The following is a 21,867-nucleotide window of genomic DNA, read 5'->3' as shown; positions in this document are numbered from 1 at the left end:
TTTAATAAAATATAAAGTTTAGAACATATTTAAATTGCTTTATATAGCAGAAAAACTTGATCACGGTGGCACAGATAAGAAACATAACGTTTCCTTGAGATGTGAGAATAACAAGCACAAAAATTTGACGGCTAATAATCTGAGGTTTGCCTGTGTAAACGGGGTGATTAAAAAACGGGCTTAGTTTGAGATAATATTTATATGTGAACATACTTTTAGGCGTAAGGGTGTCTCTCAGAGAGAGAGAGAGAGAGCAAATCTTATAAACTTACGACATCAACTCAACATTTGAAAACACTTTTACATGTTTGGCTGTAGCTGAGTGTGCAAAGATGCTTGATACAATTGGTTGCTACCAAGGCTGTCCGGGTTCAATCCATCAGACGGAACATGGACCTAATGTTTTCTTTTATTCTTAATTATGAAAAAACCAAACGTGTTAATTTTATATGATCTATAAGCCTTATTATAAGGTAATTATACTCCACGTAAGGCCTTATCTTAAGGGCTTATTATAAACCGTATGATCATATAAAATAAGCTTTATATAAGGCGCAAATTTTTTGGAGGGGTTATACGGTAGGTGAACAGTGCTCATAAATCCCTCGCGAACAAATCTTGTGGAACGAAGAGTTTGTTATCAGTAACAGCTGATTTTGACAGCTCTCATTTGTTAAAAATTTAACACATTTGCATAGAATCCACACTGAAGTGATAAACAAAGCTCTTTTAATAAAAAATATGGCTTTAATTTTTAAATATTAGGATACATTTTTTTACGTTTTCTACACAGTATGAAGCATTACAAGTTAAATACGCATCAAAAGTCTTACAGTGGTAAGTTATTTTTGCCTCCGTTTTCAAAGCGGTGTCATAGCATATACATATGTACATACAAATCTATGTACTATCCTATTCCAGATGCTGATTTACTGATAAATCAGAAAGAGCATCCTGACACTAAATTGGGCGATGTAGTCGAGGTCTATGACCGAGAAGATGAAAATACTCGGTTGCTCCTACAAATTACGAAATTCAATGATCTTAGGCGCGATGAAATCAGCATTGAAGCAGGCATAGCCACGCAGTTCAATTTAAGGAAGTTTGCGTACGTATTTATGCGCCGCGTCAATGCAAATGATGTAGCGCTTGACTCTATTGAGATAACGTTTAAGGATCAATACATGGGTAGATCCGAAATGTGGCGTTTGAAAACGTATTTGGTAAGTGTACACCGTATGGTCGTATTGTAGGTATATACTCATATACTAAAAATTGGTACATATATACATATGTATATATCTATACACATATTCATATATGTGTGCTTATAATTACTTTAATATAATATATTATATTAAGGGTCATTCAAAATCGGAATAGATTTGAGTATAATGCACCCGAAATACAATCGCGCTTTTTAGGCTAAACTAAAAGTTATTGGTAAAGATATAGACATAGTGGCTTCTAAATTTAGTAGCAGCTTTTTGGGCAGATATTACATTGATAATTATGTCAAAAAGCTGCAACTAACTTTAGTGTCGTGTTTATTTTGAATAGGAATGTGCCCCATTGTTTCCAAAAATTGCAGATGTTTGACAAACTTAACAAAATTAAAAATCACGACGAATTTTCGTCGAGGTTTTCTGAATTCAAGTAGTTATCGGAAATACTCAAATTTATTATGGATCCTGATGTGACTTGTACAACTGAACTCGTTTAAGTTTGATTGGCTGGAAATCGAAGATTTTGAAATGCAGCTGATTGAGTTCCAGTGTAATTCAATATAGACCAAAAACTTAGTCGAATTAAAATGACCATCGGCCAATATGAGCGAAAATGCGAATACTAAAATTTTGGAAACATGGAATTCAATTCCCTGCTGAAGTCTAGAAAAAAGAAGTCTGATGAAGAGATGTGGTGATCTCCGCTTTGTAAACAAATACAGCTTTTAACAATAAAAAATAATGAAAAACAGGTTGCTAGAAAACGTGTCCTCCTGAAAGATTTAAAAAAAATGACAACATATTTGCACACTAAGCCAGCGATAAATATATTAATATGTATATCTTATATCTTAGAAGTACTACTGTAGAAACCGGTTCTTATAAAAAAGGATATTTTTTATTTTTATTTTACTAGACGAACACTTGCGTTTACATTAATAAGAAAATCGAAAATAACGAAATGCAAATACGTTGCCAAGTTTATGAGATGTGGGCTCAGGGTGAACGTGTATCCTGCGGCGTTATCACAGAGGACACAAAAATTGTGTTTCGTAGCAGCACATCAATGGTATATTTGTTTTTGCAAATGTCATCCGAAATGTGGGATTTCGATATACACGGTGATTTGTATTTCGAAAAAGCAGTTAATGGTTTCCTCACTGAACTTTTTCACAAATGGAAAAAGTTAGGCTGCAACCATGAAGTAACCATGGTATTGTTCTCTCGAACATTCTATGCAGCGAAGTCTCTTGATGAGTTTCCGGAACATATGCGTGACTGTCTTCAGTTGGATTATAAGGGTCGTTTCTATGAAGATTTTTATCGTGTTGCTATCCAAAATGAGCGCAATGAAGATTGGTGTACCGTACTAACGCAGCTACGTAAGCTTTTCACCTCATACGAATCGACAGTATTACGCTATCATGAGCGTGAAGGGGTGTGTATACCTACAGCTAGCAATTCCACAGCGGCTCAAGGCAACTTTTTGGAGGTATTAAATATTTCCTTGAACACCTTCGAGAAACATTATCTGGATCGTACCTTCGATCGAACTGGTCAGCTGTCGGTAGTGATCACACCTGGCGTTGGAGTATTTGAAGTTGATCGGGAATTGACGAACATAACTAAACAAAGGGTAATAAGTACCTTGTGATGATTTTTTTTTTTTTTAAATAAATAGCTAATTGTTCTCTTGTTTGCAGATAATTGATAATGGTGTTGGCAGTGACTTAGTATGCGTAGGCGAGCAACCTTTACATGCCGTTCCACTTTTGAAATTTCATAATAAGGATACTTCATTAACATCAGCAGATGATTATTCACTACCACATTGGATTAATCTGAGTTTTTACTCTACTAATAAAAAAGTGGCTTATTCAAATTTTATACCGCGCATCAAATTGCCCCCAATCGTTGCAAACGTTTCTTTGAATGAGGAAGACAGGGTAAATTTTTTGTTTAATTTAATTCACTAAATAAATATGCTTAATTCTATTCAAGGAAAGTGAAAAGTATTTTTTAAGTTGCAATCAATCGGAGTATATACATAATTCCTTGTTTGACTATGATGCTTATGATGATCAAATATTTCAACCACCGCCAGCGCAAGGCACTTGGTATGTAAATGTAAAACATTCGCACTTATTCTTTTATGCAATGTTTATTTAAAATAGTTCTTTACAACGTGTGATACGAGCCAAAAAGACATCTGTGCCAAGTTTGGAGACGTCTGTATACCGAAATCATGACTGGGAAAACTTAACACCAACAAAAATACCAAATTTACGACGTAAAATGTCCGATCCTGACATATATCATGGCACTTCAGGAATGTTAGCGGCATTGGTAGCTATAAATTAATAGAGTTTTTATAAACTAATAAATAATACAATTATAATTTTCCATCTTTAGACTGATTCGTCAAACTTATCTGAATCATTGGCGTCCGATAAAAATGCGCGTCGCTCTATTGTTTCAATTGCTCCTATTGTTCGTCCTGGACGGGCATTGATCAATCCATTTGATCCATCGCATGTTACAATCAAACTTACATCAAATCGTCGGCGTTGGACGCACATATTTCCAAAGGTGAATTAGTTTTCCAACTTTCTTTGGTATAACTCCAAATAGTTTTTTCATTCACTATATGAAAGTATAAAAGAAAAATGGACCAGCAATAACATTAACACTTTAACGAATAATATTCATATAGTCGTTGAAATGCAAAAAAGCCGTAACTGACTAAAATTTTGTATTGCTTAAATTGATGTGGGCCTTATAATTCGATGAAATACTTCATAATCAATCAAAACGGAAATTTCGGATTTTTACTTAGTTACGGTTGTATTTCAGCGACGATGTGAAATAGGGCCTTTCAATATTAAGGTAACGATATTTTTGTTATTAATCTTCCAAGGGGCCAACGGGTGTTTTAATACAGCAACATCATTACCAAGCGGTTCCTGCTAAACCGCATAACATCAGCTATAGCAATATTATTAATAATGATAGTGAATATGCACTTGGATATAGCACATATGATTATGATCACACATCTACATGTTCTTCGTTAAATAAGTCAATTGCATCCTCTAATGAAGGCGAAAAAATTGAATGTAAGTTTGACAACATTTTGGCGTTATAGCCGAAATGCAAAAAAATACAAAAGTATGTATATTAACTTTTATTTTCAGTATTCAAAAAACGAAATAACTCAATTTTAAATAATAATCCCGTTAATGTAACAACCGGCGCTGCAGTACCCACAAAAAGTTATCTGTGGGGTGCCACTGGTGAACAGGAGTGGACGCCAGCCATAACGACAGGTATGCTCTTACTAACAATCATTAGCCAATACTTTCAGAGTATTTAAAGGATCATTGTAAGCATTAACACATAATGAAAGTTAATAAATTCTTAAATGATATGTCTTTGAGAAGTTCATAAAAACGCATCTTACTTGTGTCAAATGTCTTAAGAAAAATTAAAATATTTCAATCAAGATGTATTAAACAAGGTGGTCAAGGTGTATTAAACAAGGTGGTGTTGGGGCGACAGCTGAGTTTTTCGCCGTGGAGGCCATTACGTCAAAATGATGTGTTTGTTGTAACTCATACCAATGACAGTATGGACATCAGCGTATAATTTGTTAGTGTAATTTTTTACTTATATACGGCCAACACCACCTTGTTAAATACGCCTTGATTTCAATATATTTTTCTCTTTAGATAGCTTTTGTCTGTTTACTAAAAACAAATGTGTTTTACTACTCCTTAAATTATGTTGCTTTATCAATACAAATCTATTTAGGACTGTTTTCACATTCCTGTGATTCATTCATTTTAATTTAAAAAACTGAAAAGCTTAAATAAAAAAATGTTTTTGTGTGCGCTTTCATATAATCATCAGACCGGCCGTCCTAATCTTTAGGGCATGTTTACATAGACGCACAATCATAAATTTACATACATACCTATATACATTTAATATATAGAACAAAGTATCACTACAAATTAAGAAGAAATCAAGCCGATTTCTATGGATAGAGCTCATTTTAGAATATGTTTTTCCAAAGATTTACACATTTTTATTGAATACTCAAGCTATTGCATTGAAGTTATCCCTTCTGACCTCAAGTCAATAATAATAAATATAGGTGAAAAAGTTCCAAAAGTGTTATATGGTCCAAATGATCAATGCTTAAGTTATATCACTAACCACAATAACTTTACTTGTATGTATGTCGTAAAGTATTATACAAAGTCTTGAATTAAGGAACAAATCATGTGACTGATATGTATTAGGAACTACTCAATATTCGAGTTTTGGTATACAGCATTAAATGTAGTTTTTTTAAGATAAAATTTGTTCTCAGATTTTGAATCAAAACATGTTATAGTGAACAAATTAAGCCGTTTTCATGTTTCCCTCTCGAATGAGAGTTAAGTCGTCACTTTGAAAACGGACTCAAGAATCTTCAAAGTGCTCTTTACGTTTTTTTTTTTGAATTTTTAATAGGCACCCTATTTCTTAAACGAATTGAATGGAATGAAGCAATTTTAATGATTTATTTAAAAAAAAAGATATGTTTTTTTTTTTTTTTTGTACAGAACGTTTAGTTAGCGATTTCATTGCATACGCGTATGCATCTACTTTTGTATTTTTGGCTGACTAGTAAGGTTTTAGCCAAAGTCTGTTGTCGCTGTCATCATTTATCATGTTAACATTTTGTCTCAAAAGCAAAGAAAGACATTTCAATCATTTTGTAGTTGTTCGTGCAACCAAAGGGCAACCGTGCAACATCATACAGTATTATATACAAACATAGCAGTAAACAGAATTTGTATTGCATTTTATTGAAATTATCCATACTATTTGTACTGATTACATTAATACGTAAATTTCTCATGACAATGTTAATACTAATTGTGTTATTTATCTTTTTTCATTTTTTTATGTTTTTCATACATTGTGGAAAAATTTTGTGTGAACGTGCAAAAAAAAACAAATATATTATCTCTAAAAAAAAACAAACACCTTATTTAACAATATTTTAAACACCATCTCCAATCAACGTTAAAAAAAAAATAATAATTAATACAACCAAAAATTGAGTGCATAACTTTTTCTGGCCTTCAAATTCCCTACTACCAACATATGAATGAAAAGTGAATGCAAAAGCGGGAAAACAATTAAATCCCATAGTTGAAACAGAAGCTCCATTTGATAATGAGTGCGCAAACGCAGATGGCAGAGGAAAAATAATAATAGGTTTGCAAAATAGACAAATACATATTACTGCAAATGTTCTCGTAATATTTTAACAAGTTGCACCATTATTTTTAAAAGGCTTAAATTGTACAAAATCGTTAAAAGCAACAAAATGTGCAGCATAATTCAAGCAATTTGGATGTGTGTTCGCGCAAGTGGAATGCTTTTTGCTTTTATTTAAAAAAAAAAAAAAACACACACACACACAGAAGAAATATGTATGCCGATTAACTAAAGTGTTAAAAATATCAACAAAAGCATGCACCGACTTGCTTGGCTTACACTGTATATTAATATATTATGCTTACAAGTGCACAAAGTAGTATATATTAGCACATATAATAAATATTTGTATGTATGTATGTAATCAGATAATTTTTTAGTAGTCGTAGTATTTTTTACTTTAATTTTCGTAATAGACTTATGCATACATTTTTAAATACATACATACATACATACATACATATGTGCATATTTATGTATTTAAATTGTAGGATTATTTTGGTTATTTGTGTTGAAGTAGTTTTGGGCCAGTTGCATTTTTCGACTCATATTTAAATGCGCTTTTCTTACTTACAGGTAGTTATTGTTTTTGATAGTAACAGTAATTTGTACACAGGATACAATTTGTTTGCTTACATTAATCAATTTACAATGGGTTTGTTTACCAAATAGACGAATAAGAACACATATTGAATGACAAACAATTTGCACCAATACATCACATGCACAACACATACACACCAACTATTGTATATGTGACCTATTATATGCACTTTTAATGGAAAAGGAATTTCATCAATTTACACAATTCATTTAGTATGGCGTATCCATTACCATATTATTGATATGTATTTTATTGGAAAGATGCCTGCATAAATCACTTGTATAGGTATTTCGTTTAATGTCTAGATTAAGTAATCAGTCTCTAGTCATAAAAGTGACTTCACACAATTAGAGAAAAGGGCTCATCTCCTTCTTATTTTCGGCTTGGGCCGAGACCAAACAACTTTTAAGATGTCCTCTCTTCTTTGTGAACAGTTGTTCATTCCGAGCGCAGACAGACAAATGTCTTTCTTTCGTTATCAACCCACAGGTGCCGAGTGAAAGTACATTGACTACGTGACAAAGACGAAACAATACTTATAATCGGCGTCAAAGTTTTAGGCGCAGTAGTTAAATCAATGGGTATGCGATGAGTTTTGTCATTCGTGTGGGAATAGAGCCGTAGAGCTCGGTTTTTTTCTAATGCTAAAAAATAAGCCGAAAAATATTTTCCATTATAACTATGGGGTGATTCAATAAGACCGCAGATGTTCGCAATAGAGCCATCGTTGTATGCGCTACGTGGCAAGTGGCACCTTCCTGTTGAAACCACATATACACACCAAGCCCAATGTCATCTAATTCAATTCATAAAAAGTTTGTTATCATGTCACACTAACGTCCGTTCACCATGACAGCGTTACCGGCATCATTTTCGATGAAGTACGGTTCGATGACTCCGCCAGCCCAAAAACTAAATCAAACAGTGACTCGTTGTGGGTGCATAGTTTTTCTTGCCGTGGGTGCAGTTTTCCAAAGCATGTAGTACCAATTATTTGAATTGAATCACGTAAATTTCATTTTCGCAAGGTATGTATTTGCATTTTAAGTTTGCACTGAGAATAAAAAAATGCAAACTTTAACAGGGAAATAAATTAAAAATAAAAGATTTTTTGTAAATTATTTTGATTTTGTTAAAGTCTATTCTTTTGCAAAAACATCAAGCTATCAACGAAGAAAATTGATTGGTAAATAAAGTGGAAAATGGTCAAATGTAATGAAATATGTATGTATGTATGTCTAGAAATGAATGGGGGTATTGTTCACAGTCTTGCAAAGCCCTCGAATGGTGCACGGTTTGCAAAGCTGTCCCATACGAAAACCGGTTTTACCGTGCAATCTGTGCACCATGCAATTGCTTTGCAAGACTCAGAAAATACTTCTAATGTTACTCATACGCCAAGTATGATCCCAGCCAGCAGAGAAACGTACTTTTTGCCGAAAGTTCAGTTTTCGTACGTTTTTCATATCCGGAAACGTTCAGAAAACGGTTTCCATATTTGTTCATTTTTTGTATCCGAAATATGCCATCATCTTATTTCAAAACAATGATTTTAAAATATTTGTTCAAACTGAGCATTTGAAAACATATATACGTATTCGCTAGTAGCTGAGTGTGCAGAGAAGTGTGCTACTATTTGTTAGCTTTCAGGAGGTTCCAGGTTCGCATTCCGTCAGAAGCCACATATAAAAATTAGTTATTCAAATTGAAATAACTACTGAATCTTTCTGTGAAGTTCATAATGAAATCGTTTTCAACGAAAAATTGAATCAGACGAATTTCAGGAAAAGAGCCGAAAGCGCACCCGTTTTACAACCATTTTCGATAGTTTTCTGCACATATGTTTCGGATGAGCATTTTGTGGGATAATTGATCTGAAAAACGTCCTAAAACGGAATCGGAAAACGGATGAAACATCAGATTTTTACACGAAATTGTTTCCATTTTCGGATACGTTTCCGGATATTTTGCTGGCTGGGATCTATTAATGAAATCATATGTATGTATATTTGTGTCGAAGTTGAGAGATTCATCTAATAATTTGGAGTTGAAGGAGCAAATATATGTTAATTTTAATAATAATATATAATGAATTGACGCTTACACAATATGTTAATGTTTCGCCGAGCTTCTCCTCCGATTTGTAGCTTGATGTTGTCACACAAAGCGGAGGGACGTACAGTTTTACGGCGATTCCGAACGGCGATTGTATTTTTATGAGAAGCTTTTTTTCTTGGCAGAATACATTCGGAGGTTTGCAAATGCCTTCCGAGGGGCGACGGTTCCATGGATGCCACTATCCGATCTTATGAAAAATTGCTCATTGATTCCGAAAATCGAGTTAATTTTTCCTAATGGATCGGTTTTTTGAGATAATTGCAATTTACTGCTATTCAGCTAAAAAAGGTGGCTCCCCTTATTTACGTATAATTTACGAACCAATTGATTAATCGTAATACGAAATATGGCAAACAGCGTTGCCGAATTGACGATTTGGACTCAATTTTGACGTTTTTTTTTTAGCTCAATGTAAAGCTGTAGATCCCTGTACTTGTGTGACAACATCAAGACGCACACCACAAATTTGGGGAAGAAGCTCGATCAAACACTTATTTATTTACTCAAGTAAAGCGTGGTTGATGTATGTAATGCTGCATATTCATTCGGCATTTAATGGAAAAAAAAATTTGAATGACAAAGTTGGGCGTTAAAAAACCCGCGTCATTGCACTCATAAAAATAGTCATTAAATTCGTTTCCAAATACTTAGCATTTTTTAAATGGGGAAATTTTTTTTCATTTCAATGGCTAGTAAAAATCCGCCATAATGACATTGAAAACATAACTTCTATCCAACAGGCTTCGAACCGTACACAGTCGCTTGGTAGACGAACCCCGAGTAAGGTGAAGTGCATACTTACATAATATGATCGTTTTCACAATACTACGCATATTTTAAGTGACTAAAGACTGATTACCGCATTCTGGCATAAAGCTGTCGCATGCTGCATTTTTTTGTCAATGCTACTACATTCTGTGCAACTATTTATGTATTTTCTGTACAACTTCTGGTTTACCTATTATTAATTGCATAGATACATAAAATTTGCATTTACAGACATAGACAAATGTATCAACACAATAAAAAACACTTTTCTACGCCTTTATTTATTTATTTATGTACTTCTTTTATAGTAGGAGATCCGACAAAGGTGCGACCATCACCCATCTGTTTAATGGAAGTATATTTCCTTTGTATGAAATTTAACGTGTTAGGAAATATTTCGCGAGTGAGTTAGCTGAAAAAATTCAAAAATTATGATTATTATTTTTTTTTTTAATTTTGCACCATTTAGGTAGACCAGGGAAAAAATAGACAACCCAACGTTTTCACATTCTATAGGCTTAATACTTTCGATGGTATATAATTTGTTCATTAAACAAATGATTACAGAATTAAAAAAATAATAATAATTTTTGAATATTTAATTAAAAACATCCTGGCAAGAACTCTTTCAGCCAACCCACTCGCAAAATATTTATTAACACGTTAAATTTTATAGAAAAAATATTTCATCCATTAAACAGATGGGTGAAGGTCGTGCCTTTGTCGGATCTTAAAGCATAAACAAACGGCAGGGTTGATCTGGATAAACTCGGGAATTAACTGCAGTTGATCCAGATTAAGTCCGAGTTAATCCGGATCAACGCTGCCGTCTGTTTAAGCTTTTAGACTATAAGTGTACTCACTACGATATCAGATAAACTGACCGCGAACATGGAATGAATAATACGTTTTGCCATAAAATTTTCGTTTTTGTGATATCGAACACCGTCTTCAAAAGAGTCACAACTCAAAATTTGGCATTTTTGAGATTATGCGCTAAAAATGTACACAGAGCTTTTTCTTTACCTTTCAGCAAAAGCTGGAGCAAATTTTTGTTATAATTTGTTAAAAAAAGCATAAGTTGAAGTCGCCCTTGCTCATATGATTATCATGTGCTAGTTTTTCACATTTTCTGACAAACGTATTATTTTGCGTTGTGACTCTTTTGAAAACGGTCTGCGATATCTTCTTAGTGGTTGTATAGCCATAGCTAATTGGCGGTTTAAGACGACGTTTCACGTATCGAAAAGTTCTTTTCAACATCATTCGCTTAGCCGTATTAGGGTTTCGGCGATCCCACGCAAAATTTTGTGAATTAACTATTACTATAACAAAAACTATACATATAAGTAAATCAAAGTTTCAAACTTTGTACAAAAAAAAAAATATATATATATTAAATTTAAATTTAATTTAAAGGGATTTTAATGATTGTTTTGTTTGAATTAAGAATAATTTTGCCCAACTTCCAAGATAGAGGGTGTCCAAATAAAGTAGGGTCACAACATTTTTTTCCCCAGTTTGAGTTAGTGTCTAAGTTATAAGGGTGTCCAACTTTATACATAGGTGTTGCTGTAACAATTTTAAGGCAAAAAGAAGCTTTTCCATGTTTGAGGTTAGGTTCGAAGCATTTTTCCTTTGTTTTTAAAATATGTATTTCAAACCTTTATATTTGATTTTTGAATTTTTACAATGTATTTATACATACATAAGTACATTACTTGCACACTCTACATAAAACATAAAATACTTATTTTAAGGCAGATACATACATATGTTCCTGAAACTTAGCACACTTTAATTTTTCCATAGGCGATGGCTTTTCTTGTTCTTGTTCTCTGTTGAATATATGTAATTCTGTGTATACAATATTAGTTTTTTACTTTTTCCTTTCGATTTTGTGCGTTCCTACCTTATTCTGTGTAACCTACTTGTACTTAAATACATTGCGTGTAACAATAAATATTTGCTTCTGCTCCACTTGCAATGTAAAACCGCCATGTTAATCGAAAAATTATTGCGATCCACAATTTTAGGAGTGGATTGGAAATCGCTAACTATACCGGCTTGTTTGCCAATCACCACTGATTATTTCCCAGATAAACGTTCTCTACATAATGATTACGTTATATCTGATTACACTCTGCTACCTGACGATGTAAATTTCGATTATGCCAATAGTCGTGCCGTATATCGTAAGCCTCTGTCAACGGAGGAGGTATTTCGTGAAATTGTGTCACAACGATTGGCGCAAGGCTTCCAGTTGATCGTGCTTGAGGAGAAGAACACTCAACCAGCGCAGGCTCCCTGTTGTGGTGGTTACAAACAGCAAAAACCTTCAACGGTTTTGGGCATGAAGGCGCCAACGGAAATAATGAAGGAATATTTACTCTCAATCGGTAGAATATTTCATCGAATAACTTTAAGTGGATCTGTGATAACTGTTACTGGATATCGACCTAGGTAAGTTATTTCTTATACATATGCTGCATAAGGGAATATTTTTCTCAAAGCGTTTTTAGACCTAAATTTATACTAAACTATAATTTGTATTCTAACTAAACAACTCAATGTGGCCAGAAAAAAAAAATAAAATTTACAGTTTGGCAGAAAGGTTAAGTTAAAAAAAAAACGTTTGGTCCCAAATCTACTGTGCATTAAATATCATAAATTTTAATATATAAAATTTTTTGGTATTCTAGACATCCATATCCACCGATTAATGTTGACTATAGATATCGTTTTCATGCACCTCAACATGAGACTTATGAAATATCAGGTGTTAATTTTACTACGGAAAAATTAGAAAATTTCAATTGGAATTATATGGATCATTATATATGTACACGTGGTGACAGGGATTATCCATTAATGGAGGTAAAAACCTTCGCCGTTTAGTTTGCTCCCACCATAATTTCTTCAAATTGAAATTCGTTTCTCATTGTCTTCTAGAGCCTTAAATATTGGCGTTATCGTATGTACTTGCTGCCCATAGATAATTTGGCGATGAAAAAGATCATAGAATATGGTAGTCAACGTTGTGATATTTACACTGATTTGGCTGTGGATAATACAAAGAAACAAGTCGAAGATTTCGTGCGTCTCATGGAAGTGCATATAAATAAAGTGAAACGTCAGCGAGTACATGTAAGCCAGTATCGGGGATATTAATGTTGCTCGTTAACTATTCCCAGTTTTCTTGCTTCTTACATACATATACATATCTAACTACTAAATACACAACTTTGCTTTAAAAAGTTTACATGTTTATTATAATCGATTTTTTTTTTGTGAATTTCTTGAAAGCGGCAACTAATTATTGAGTACAGTTACTTATACATACACACATATCGCAAGTGATTATTTTATTTAACTGATTTAATTTTTTTCTTATCGCTTTTTTATTCCCTTAATTGCTAATATGTATTTATTTAAATAATTTCTTTTTTTTTATTTCTTATTTCTGCATTTTTTATATTTTTCCCATTTTAACTGTAATATAATTAAAATTAAGATAAGACACAATTATCGTTTATAACAAATGAAAAATAGATGTTATTAACAGCTAAGGAAAAATTGTGGTCTGATAAACCACATATCCCTACATACAAGCGAAATTTTTGTCTGACATATCTACGCATCTACGCCGTTGACGGTCGGCTTTAGCCTTTCACCGTAGCCGATGCTCAGAAAGCTGATTCCGCGGCGGGTCGCCCTTTTTGTTGTGTGGATTGTGCAAAGCGCGCTTTAATTCCAGACAATATTTTGCATCGAAGTTGATGCGAGGAAAAATAGTTTCCTTGGATAAAAAGTTTATCTTCGCCTTTAAAAAGAATAGTAGTTTTTAACCTACCTCAAGGGGGTGGTCCCATCCTAATTTAGTTTAGATCCGATAATTGGATCGTGAAGAAATTAACGACAATCTTAAATTTGTATATGAGAATTGAGGTCGGTTTTTTTTTTGCTTACAAATTACTTGTTTATGTCAAAAAAAAAAAAGACAAAAAGCAAAGAGTTTACTTTTTTAAGTCGATTTTGAGGTCGTTCTCGAGATATTTGATATTGTCACCTTTTTGCAAAATCATACACTGTGCGGGTGTAGTGGAGAACCGTGTTGCCGAGATATCCATAAATTGGACAACAGTCGACTAACTAGGGCTTCACTCGGTTCATTTATTAGTTACAGTATTCCTCAGTAGATAATTTCAGGAGCTAAAAGCCCTTCCAAAAGGCCTTCCTGAGAGTCCACTCCTTTTTTATACCCGAGCGCACTTGTGCACAAGGGTATTATAACTTTGTTCACATAACGGTTGTTTGTAACAGGCAAAACGAATCGAGATAGATATAGACAAATGTATACATAAATCAGAATGAAAAGAGAAATCGATTAAGCGGTGACTGTCTGTCCGTCCGTCCGTCTGTGCACACGATAACTCGAGTAAAAATTGAGATATCTTAACGAAACTTGGTACGTGTACTGATTTCTGGCGTAGGACGGATGGTATTGAAAATGGGCAAAATCGGACAATAACCACGCCTACCTCCCATATAACGGTAATTTTCAGAAATACGAAAACTGCGATATTTTAGTAATTACTGAAGATTATTCACTCAAAATTGATATTTACAATAAGTTTTAGACAAAAAATAAGAATATTTTAAATTTTTGGAAAATGGGCGTAGCCACGCCCACTTATGGTTAGATGTGTTTATCTTGGTAACCGCTGCACCAATTTCTTTCAAACTTGGTGTGGTTATTGTATTTGCCCCATAGAACCAAAACGCCGAAAAGTTTTGAAATCGGACTAAAATTGCGGCCGCTTTTCATATAACGGTAAATTTCAGAAATGCTTGAAACTGCGATATTTCGAAATTTAAGGACGCCAATGTACTCAAAACTGATACACCCAGGCTTACAATGTAGCGGTAGCTTTCAGAAAGGTGAAAAACATATATTTAATACTTGCGCCGGGTATTTAATGTTCGGCTCCGCCCGAACTTAGACTTTCTTACTTGTTTTTTTTGTAATGAGTTATATAATTTGAAAGGCTTCTGCTTTTGCTACCCATAGAAGGAAAATTGAAGGTGGGCTTTTGGTGGGCGAACATCAGAAGGCCATTTGGAGGAGTTCTTCTAAAGCTGCTTCTTTAATTTATAAAAATTATACATTTTAAGTTATCTTTTTAGGTTCATAATTAATATGGCTTCAGAATGGTTTCACTTAAGTAGGGCTACCAAAATTTTCTCTGGATCTTTACTAATGGCTCAAACTTCAAATTAATATTTAGAAAGTTTCACCAACAACTTTTAAAATATTTTGTCTGCAAGCCCAAAAGTAACCTTTATTCGAGCCCTAACCGCCAGTAAGCGCATTTTGTTTTTTCTTCAAAAGTTGCACTTCCCCATCAAAAAAAAAAAAAAAAAAAATCGCTTACTTTTTTTTTGCGGTAAAGGCGCGTGGATATCTGTAGCAAGCTGCTTGCCACGATTTTGTTTATCGTTCTATATTTGAATTTTCATTTGTTATAAACGTTACTGCTATATATCATCATATCTACATTTGTATGTACATATCTACTTATTTTATGTACTTAAGTACCTACACATGTTTATGTATATACATACATATGTATATTGTTTTATCCAACTACACTTAATACATAAATTAAATTTATTGACTTCTTCAAGTGAACTTACATAATTTCTGATATTTTTCCAAATTGTTGTTGCTTTCGGCTTATGTATCGAGTTGGAATCATTTACAGGATAGCCCCACCGCACAAAGTCATTTAACACGACGGCGTCACAGTACCAGCATTATTTCCAGACCTCAACCCAATCAGGTTCTTTACTTAAATCTTTACAATCTGCCTTGCATACAAATATATATATAGATAAATATATATAAAAAACATACCTACATACAAAATTTCATGCATACATTTCGTTTACAATAGTATATTAAATACTCCCAAGTCATTCGTGCTTGCAATTTGTTTTTCAACTGCTGTACTTTTTCTATATAGTACAATTCGTAGACTATCCAATAAACTAAATTTTATATGTACAGTTCTTAAATACAACTTGTATTTTGAAAACATTGAATTGTGTAGCGAAAATGTCATTTTTTTTTTTGCTTTTAATTTTGTACATTTATAAAAATTCCCTTTTTTTACTATTAAAGCTTAAACCCTGTAACCATTTAACATTCGAAACTAGATATAACGAAGTACAGTTTGAATAGTTTGAATAGTAAATTTTGTAGTTCATCTCAAGTAAAAAAAAGATTTCTATACATATTTTGAAATTTCGATTTTTCGATATTTTGCTGCATTAAAATGATGTATGTAATTTTTTCTAACGTACTACGCTCTCGAACCTGAAGGGACTGGTGAATTCGCCCTTTCGTGAACGTGTTGGCAGCAATCGTCTACCGGAGAAACGACCAAGGTTCTTATACTGCCTGTTTTTATTACATACATACATAACGTACCTAAGTTGTTAATGGTTTTTTTTTTTGCACACATACTTACGTCTAACAGTATTGTGACAGCACTTAACGCATTAAATATCAATATCACTTAAATATTTGATTCGAATGCTTCTTTGTCGCTTCTGAGGTGTTTGCTTTCATCCAATTTACATAATTATGCACCTAATGCGCTGTTATTATCGCTGCCGTACTTAAATATGTATCAACATCTGCAATTGTATAATTTGTCTTTTTGATTTTCCGCTGCAATTTTATGAAGACATTGTGTTTCAACATGTATTTTCTTTTATCAATTAATTTATGTACATACATACATATAAATAATCTTAAACATTTATTTATAATTAATTCTATGGCCGTTCAGGTTTATTATTTTTATAGCTACAGTCTCTTTGGTATTACCATACTACATAAATATTAGTGCTGTTCAGGATCTTGGTGCACATGTTCGTGGATTTGCATATTCGTTGCATTTGTAAATTCCCAACAATAAAATGCATACGGTTGCCATGGCAGCAATCAACAAATTTGCAAATGCAATTCCAACTGCAAATCCATAACCATTTCCACAACATCCTGAACAGCCCTATTGTTTTCTTGATTTAATATGATTTAATTTGATTTCTACATTTTAATTTGGTTCTCGGTTTTCAGCATGTTACATCTAGATTTAATGAAAAGCATCATCCACTATTAATGTCAGCACAGCAAAGGTTGGTCAAAGCGCAACTTTTCAGTTTTGTCCGATTCGTTATTGCATTCCATAGCACTCGACTAATATCGCAAATTCTAACAGTAGTTGTAGCTAGTGTACTTGTGAAAACAAAAAAAAAAAAACGTTCATGCATATTTGCTGGCAGATAAAATTGTAATAATTTGTATTTCTGTATTGTATAACAATTAAAATTAGAAAAAAATGTTAAACTACTCCAGCGCGTATGCTAAACAGAGTGTCCTTAAAAGAACTGACGATAATGTTTTAGACGCTTCGTAGATGTTTCGGCTGCCTAGCTTATAAGCTGACGCACCGGACCGGATTTTTATTATCGATGTACAGTAGGCATATGACTTTTTTCTAAAATTAAATATACCTATGAACAGCGGATGGCGAATGATGAAAACAACGTTTTTGTCAAAATTTGGTAAAAAAAAAGTTCTCATATACCGGAAAAAATGTTTACTAAAAAATTACGTACATAAGTACTACATTAGAGTGGTCCTACTTTTGTATAAGGGGAAAATATGTCATCGTAGAAAACGGAGCACCCCTTTAGTTTGTTTTCCTTTTGGTATTTGTTATATCCAGAGTTGGGATTTTAAGGCATTTGCCTATTTTGTCGGCTTAGTCGTATCAGTAAACAAATTAAAAAATCACACGTTTCATGTCTTCCATGATTAAAAATTTTAATTTAAATTTTTGCCTTTTTCTGCCTTTTCTGCATGTTTTGTTTTTTTAAGATTTATCTTTTCATAAAAGTTCGCTTCGTAGAAGTTCGCTGTATTTTACCAATCGTGTGACTACAAAAAAATTGTCCTTCCACTTTTTTATTTATTTTGTACCAACAAATCTGTACAAAAGTACCAATAGTGTGACACTGAATTAAAATGAGCAATATTAAAAAAAAAAAATTCAACAAAATTTCGTAAAAATTTCGAGATTTTTTAATTAGATTTAGAAAGATTCTGAGTATGTAGTTTTGTAGCCCATTGAATTCTAGTAAAAGTTTCAAATGGCTAAAAATTGTGGTTGACTTTTTAGAATTCTCAAAAAAGCTCGACATTTTTACAAAAGTTGTTGAATATTGCAAAAAGTAGGAAACTTTGATTTACACTAGTTTTTATTAAAGAATGGTCTATATTTTTATAAAAAAAAATAACCAAAATTAAATAACAACAAAAATAATATGTTTAAACTTGGCAAAAAGTTGTGCGGCTATAATTTTTTTACCACTATATGTAAATGCCTTCTTTGGGAGCTCATTTGCCTTTTTTCAAGTTTTCGGTACCTTAAAATTCTAACCCTGGTTATAGCTATACCAACTTTCAACATTCTATTGTAAGCAATCAAGGGCGCTTACTGCCTTTAAAATGCGCTACTGACTCCCTTTGAAACTGACCAAAAAATATTTATGACATGACAACTGAAGCCTGTAATATTTTTCCAGCTAATTTAAGCTTGAAATGATCTTTGGTTGCTTAAACAATTGTTTTGGTTATATATGTATGTGCAATACATTTCTAGAGTAAAGTATAAACATTTTATCAGCATCCTTTAAATTTATACTTAGAAATGTAAAATTTGGTGTCAGCACCTCTTTCGGTAAGAGGAAACATTTTGGAAGGTGCCCCGAAACCTATCTCGTAAAATTTTTTTTTTGACCACTCTAGTGTACTTAGTATGTATGTATGTATGTATACATACATGGTTGCTAATTTTACATACATACATGAATATAAATAATTTTTGAGATATTTTTTCAAAGTATTACCGCTTTTTTTGAAAAAATTGCCCAAAATCAACGGTAAGTCTTAGATACATCAAACTTGCTGGGCTACAAAACTGCACCCTTAAAAAATTAAAAAATATATGATCGAAATTTGAAAATTTCCAAGCAATTTTTTTTAATTTTCCTGAGTTTTACAACGAGCTTTGAAATGGTATTTTTATGTGTTTTTATATTTTTATATAAAAAAAACTAGCGGATAAAATAAAAAAAAATTGTTGCATATATTGTGAAAAATTCTCTAGGCAAATACTTTTGGCCTTGATTGTATGTGTGTACATACATATATGTATATGTACACATTTTTTTCCAGTACACATTTTTTTCTCGGAGTTTAAGCCAAATTTTACCAAAAACGTTATTATTGTTGGTTTTTTTATCACTCCTCATTCTCTCCTCATAGTTATGTTTATTTTTTAAAAAAGTCCTATGCTTAATATACAGTCATGCAAACTGTAATGCTGATTTTTATTGCGATTTGATTTTTTTTATTTACTATTCTAATTAATTTCGTTCATTTCTCAGACAGCCTGTTTAGTAATTGCCTGCCTTATTGTTCTTTTTATCAGAATATTTAAATAATTCAACTGTTTTTCCATATCAGCTTTGTCTCGAAACCTGTAATGAAAGCCGATCGTGGTCGCATATCACCAGCAGCAGATGCCGCCGCAATCACATTGAATACCGATTTAAACAACAGAGATGATCATGATGACGGGTAAGTAAAATTTTTAAGATTTTCGATAATTTGAAGGATTATTAAAAAGGCGGGAGTACCAGGTACTCATGAAATTTGATATGTAAACATCTGTATGGTTAGGTTAGGTTAGAATGGTGCCGGGAAAACTATTACGCCCAAGAAGCAGCTAAGTGCCCCAACTAAATCTAGATCGCGTTGACTGATTACTGAATTTAAAAGCGTCCTACACTCCTTGATTAGTTTCGATTTTCTATCTGAGAAAATGACTACGCGCTCGCCGTGACGTAAACCACCAGGTTCTAAGAGCCGGCAGCCTTCGGCTATAGCGTCTACTTCTGCCTGGAAAACATTTGCAAATCGGGCAGATGAACTGATCTTTTTACTCCCTGGGACTCAGAGTAAATGCCTGACCCAACTCCGCGTTCCATTTTGGAGCCATCAGTGTACAGATGATGTATCCAGGTAGAGATATCAAGTGCCCCGTCTCAGTCGGCTCTCGACGGTAGAATGACCCCGAAAGGCCTGGGAAACTCTACTTTAGGTCGTATGTAATCGGTAGCCAGTCTCAACTTAGGTGGCAATCGAGAAATTATACTGATACGCCTGATCGTTCTTTCTTTTCATATACCCAGTTCTCTGAGTAGCCGATAAGGTTGCGGTAGGCCTTATGTGAAGATCTATAGGAAATATGTTTGTAATAGCATTGAGGGCATCAGTAGGGCAAGTTCTCATCGCCCCTGTGGTTCCGATACATGCAGCCCTCTGAACTCCGTCCACCATACCAGATCGGAAGTATAACCACTGTGTACAGCCAGTAGTAGTAGTAGGCAATGCTCACTTTATTTACTCTCTCTTCAATATTTATTTTTCCAACTTAGCTTAGGATCCAGTATGACTCCCAGATACTTCGCTTGTTTAGATAATCGTAGGCTTTGTCCATTCAGCTTTGATAATTCAAAGTTAGAGACCTTATTCCTGTCCGTAAAAATTTCATTAATTCTATTTTCTCTGGGTTCACTTTAAGGCCACATTGCCCGGCCCATCGGCATAGCTTTGCTAAAGTTCCATCCATGATGTTACTCACCACAGATGGGAATAATCCGGTTATTAAAATCACTACATCGTCAGCGTAGTCCGCTACTTTTACTCCCCCCTGGTTGAGCTTGAGTAGTACTGGGTTGATGGTGTTAAGCCATAAACTAGAAGAGTTCACTCCACCTTAAGGAGTGCCTCTACTAACATTCCTTATTAATGCGTTGCTTTCAAGTTCAGCTGAAATCGTTCTGCTGCGAAGCATCGCGGACGCCGAGCTCGTCCAGGGATTTTTGGAGAGCTTCTACCCGAATGTTGTTAAAGGCTCCTTCTATGTCCAGGAAAGCTGCCAGAATATATTGCTTAAAATCAAGTATCCTATCGACTGTTCTAACGACTTCATGAAACGCCGTCTCAGTAGATCGTCCCCGTAAATATGCATGATGTGCTATAGACATGCCATCGCCGTGGAAATACCCCCGGGCGTGCGCGTCTAGAACCTTCTCGAAAGTTTTGAGAACAAAGGAAGTTAAGCTAATTGGTCGAAAAGCTTTGGCGTAGACGTGCCCTCGCCTGCCAGGTTTTGGGATGAAAACCACTTTCACTCCACGACAAGGGGACGTAGTTAAGGGCTATACATCCTTTGAAAATTTACAAAAGCCATGGCATGATAGCATCCTCCACCGTTTATAACATGATAGGGATGATACCATCTGGCCCCGGGCCCATGATATTTTAGGATTTGTGAAAATTGACTGCTATGTGCAGAGCTCCAGCATACCTTCTTGGAAGCGGATTGAACACTTCTTCCGAATTACTTGGAAAATTAGTGTTAACAAGCAACCTGAGTGTTTCTTCCACGGACACTGTGGGTACATCGTCTGTACTACGGAGAAGTGATAGACAGGAATAGTCCTTCGCCAATAGCCTACTCAGCCTGGCGTTTTCCTTTATACTCTTCAGCGACTCGCAGTGGCTCGCTTATGCTGCTTTTTTAGCGTCGAATCTCACTTTTATACTTTCTCAGAATGTTTTGGTATGGCTTCCAAAATTTAGATTTGTAACAGGAGTTGAACACTCTCCTAGTTTCCTTTATTCGTCTAGATAAGTCACTATTCCACCAAGGTGGAAATGTCTTCTTTGAGTAT

The 21,867-nt window shown here is 33.9% G+C and overlaps 1 protein-coding gene across 1 annotated transcript in view; it reads left to right on the top strand.

Moving 5' to 3' along the window:
* Window positions 1-664: 664 nt before the first annotated feature.
* Window positions 665-21,867, top strand: part of LOC118747344 (GATOR complex protein Iml1) — a 41,512-nt gene continuing 20,309 nt past the window's right edge. Inside the window, exons 1-16 of the mRNA XM_036481390.1 lie at window positions 665-837; window positions 922-1,223; window positions 2,143-2,862; window positions 2,930-3,172; window positions 3,228-3,343; window positions 3,401-3,572; window positions 3,639-3,815; window positions 4,144-4,342; window positions 4,421-4,552; window positions 6,396-6,497; window positions 12,027-12,453; window positions 12,693-12,867; window positions 12,943-13,137; window positions 15,756-15,833; window positions 16,376-16,440; window positions 19,592-19,705. Of these exons, the coding sequence (XP_036337283.1) occupies window positions 795-837; window positions 922-1,223; window positions 2,143-2,862; window positions 2,930-3,172; window positions 3,228-3,343; window positions 3,401-3,572; window positions 3,639-3,815; window positions 4,144-4,342; window positions 4,421-4,552; window positions 6,396-6,497; window positions 12,027-12,453; window positions 12,693-12,867; window positions 12,943-13,137; window positions 15,756-15,833; window positions 16,376-16,440; window positions 19,592-19,705 (3,260 nt within the window). The 5' untranslated portion in view covers window positions 665-794. The remainder of the gene's footprint in view (window positions 838-921; window positions 1,224-2,142; window positions 2,863-2,929; window positions 3,173-3,227; window positions 3,344-3,400; window positions 3,573-3,638; window positions 3,816-4,143; window positions 4,343-4,420; window positions 4,553-6,395; window positions 6,498-12,026; window positions 12,454-12,692; window positions 12,868-12,942; window positions 13,138-15,755; window positions 15,834-16,375; window positions 16,441-19,591; window positions 19,706-21,867) is intronic.

The sequence above is a fragment of the Rhagoletis pomonella genome, unplaced genomic scaffold (assembly GCF_013731165.1).
Source record: "Rhagoletis pomonella isolate Grant_MI unplaced genomic scaffold, Rhpom_1.0 Rhpom_scaffold_00011, whole genome shotgun sequence".
NCBI classification, from domain to species: Eukaryota; Metazoa; Arthropoda; class Insecta; order Diptera; family Tephritidae; genus Rhagoletis; species Rhagoletis pomonella.
This window is presented reverse-complemented; position numbering and strand designations above follow the sequence as displayed.